The following is a 1,395-nucleotide window of genomic DNA, read 5'->3' on the forward strand; positions in this document are numbered from 1 at the left end:
CCCCCCCAAACCTCCCCTCCTTGCTCGGGGTCCCCCGTGTCCCCTCCCCGCGTCCCTCACCCGCCTCGGGGTGTCCCCGCGGTGCCCTGAGCGTCCCCCGGGGCCCACCGCAGAAGCAGGACGCGGAGGACGATGCCGACGAGCTGGAGATCGCCGTTGACAACACGGCTTTCATGGACGAGTTCTTCGCCGAGGTGCGGGGCGGTGGGGAGGCTGGGGGGGCCTGGGGGGGCCTGGGGGGGGGAGCTGCCTCCTGACACCCCCCCCCAGATCGAGGAGACCCGGCAGAACATCGACAAGATCTCGGAGAACGTGGAGGAGGCCAAGAAGCTCTACAGCGTCATCCTGTCGGCCCCCATCCCCGAGCAGAGTGAGTGCGGGGGCCCCGTGCGGGCGTGTGTCCCCAAAAGCCCCCAGACAGGGCCGGGGGGGGGGGGGGGGCGCCCTGTGCCCTCCCTGGCGGCTCAGGGCCCGATGTCCCCGCAGAGACCAAAGACGAGCTGGAGCAGCTCACGGCCGACATCAAGAAGATGGCCAACAGCGTGCGGAACAAGCTGAAGAGTGAGTGGCCACGTCCCCGGCCCGGGGGTCCCCCGGGGGGGCGCACGGTGCCCTGACGGGCTGGGGGGGGTCTCGCTGCTGGCAGGCATGGAGAGGAACATCGAGCAGGACGAGGAGCGCTCCTCCGCCGACCTGCGCATACGCAAGTCCCAGGTGAGGCCCGGTGACACCGTCCCTGTCCCCCGGGGGTGGGATGTCACCCCCCAGTCACCGGACCCACGTCTCGTTCCTGTCCCCTGGGGGCTGGGGACGTGCCTCACCTGGGTGTCCCCCGATCCACGGCTCACTCCTGTCCCCGGTGCCCGTGGGCGTCCCCGGCCTCGTGCCCCTGTCCGTGGTCCTGTCCCGCGTGGCTGGGACGTGCCTTGGCCAGGGTGTCCCCATCCCAACGCTCCCATCCCGATGTCCCCGTCCCCATCCTCAGCATTCAGTCACGTTCCCTGGGGTGGGACGTGCCGTGCCCAGGCTCTACCCGTCCCCATGTCCCCACTCCAACGTCCCCATCCTGAACTCCAGGTCCTGGCCCCACCTGCAGTGTCCCTATTCCAGCGTCCCCATCCCAACGTCCCCACCCCTGTCCCCAATTCTTGTCCCTGCCCCCTGAGGCCGGGAGGCACCGTGCCCAAGGCGTCCCCATCTCCATGCCCCCCTCCCGGTGTCCCCATTCCCATCCCCTGGGGTGGGACACGCCATGCCCGTGGTGTCCCCGTCCCGACGTCCCCGTCCCAATGTCCCCATCCTGATGTCCCCATCACGATGTCCCCATCCCGATGTCCCCATCCTGATGTCCCCATCCCGACGTCCCCATCCTGATGTCCCCATCCCGATGTCCCC

General features: G+C 69.9%; 1 protein-coding gene across 1 annotated transcript; it reads left to right on the plus strand.

Annotated features, from left to right (window-relative positions):
- Positions 1-5: 5 nt before the first annotated feature.
- Positions 6-714, plus strand: LOC118159141 (syntaxin-3-like; the record flags this gene model as incomplete). The annotated part of the gene is made up of 4 exons (XM_035313764.1): positions 6-194; positions 271-370; positions 487-561; positions 647-714. Coding segments are annotated over 4 exons (432 nt in total), but the record flags the coding sequence as incomplete, so codon positions are not given.
- Positions 715-1,395: the final 681 nt, after the last annotated feature.

Source organism: Oxyura jamaicensis, unplaced genomic scaffold (assembly GCF_011077185.1).
Source record: "Oxyura jamaicensis isolate SHBP4307 breed ruddy duck unplaced genomic scaffold, BPBGC_Ojam_1.0 oxyUn_random_OJ67670, whole genome shotgun sequence".
NCBI classification, from domain to species: Eukaryota; Metazoa; Chordata; class Aves; order Anseriformes; family Anatidae; genus Oxyura; species Oxyura jamaicensis.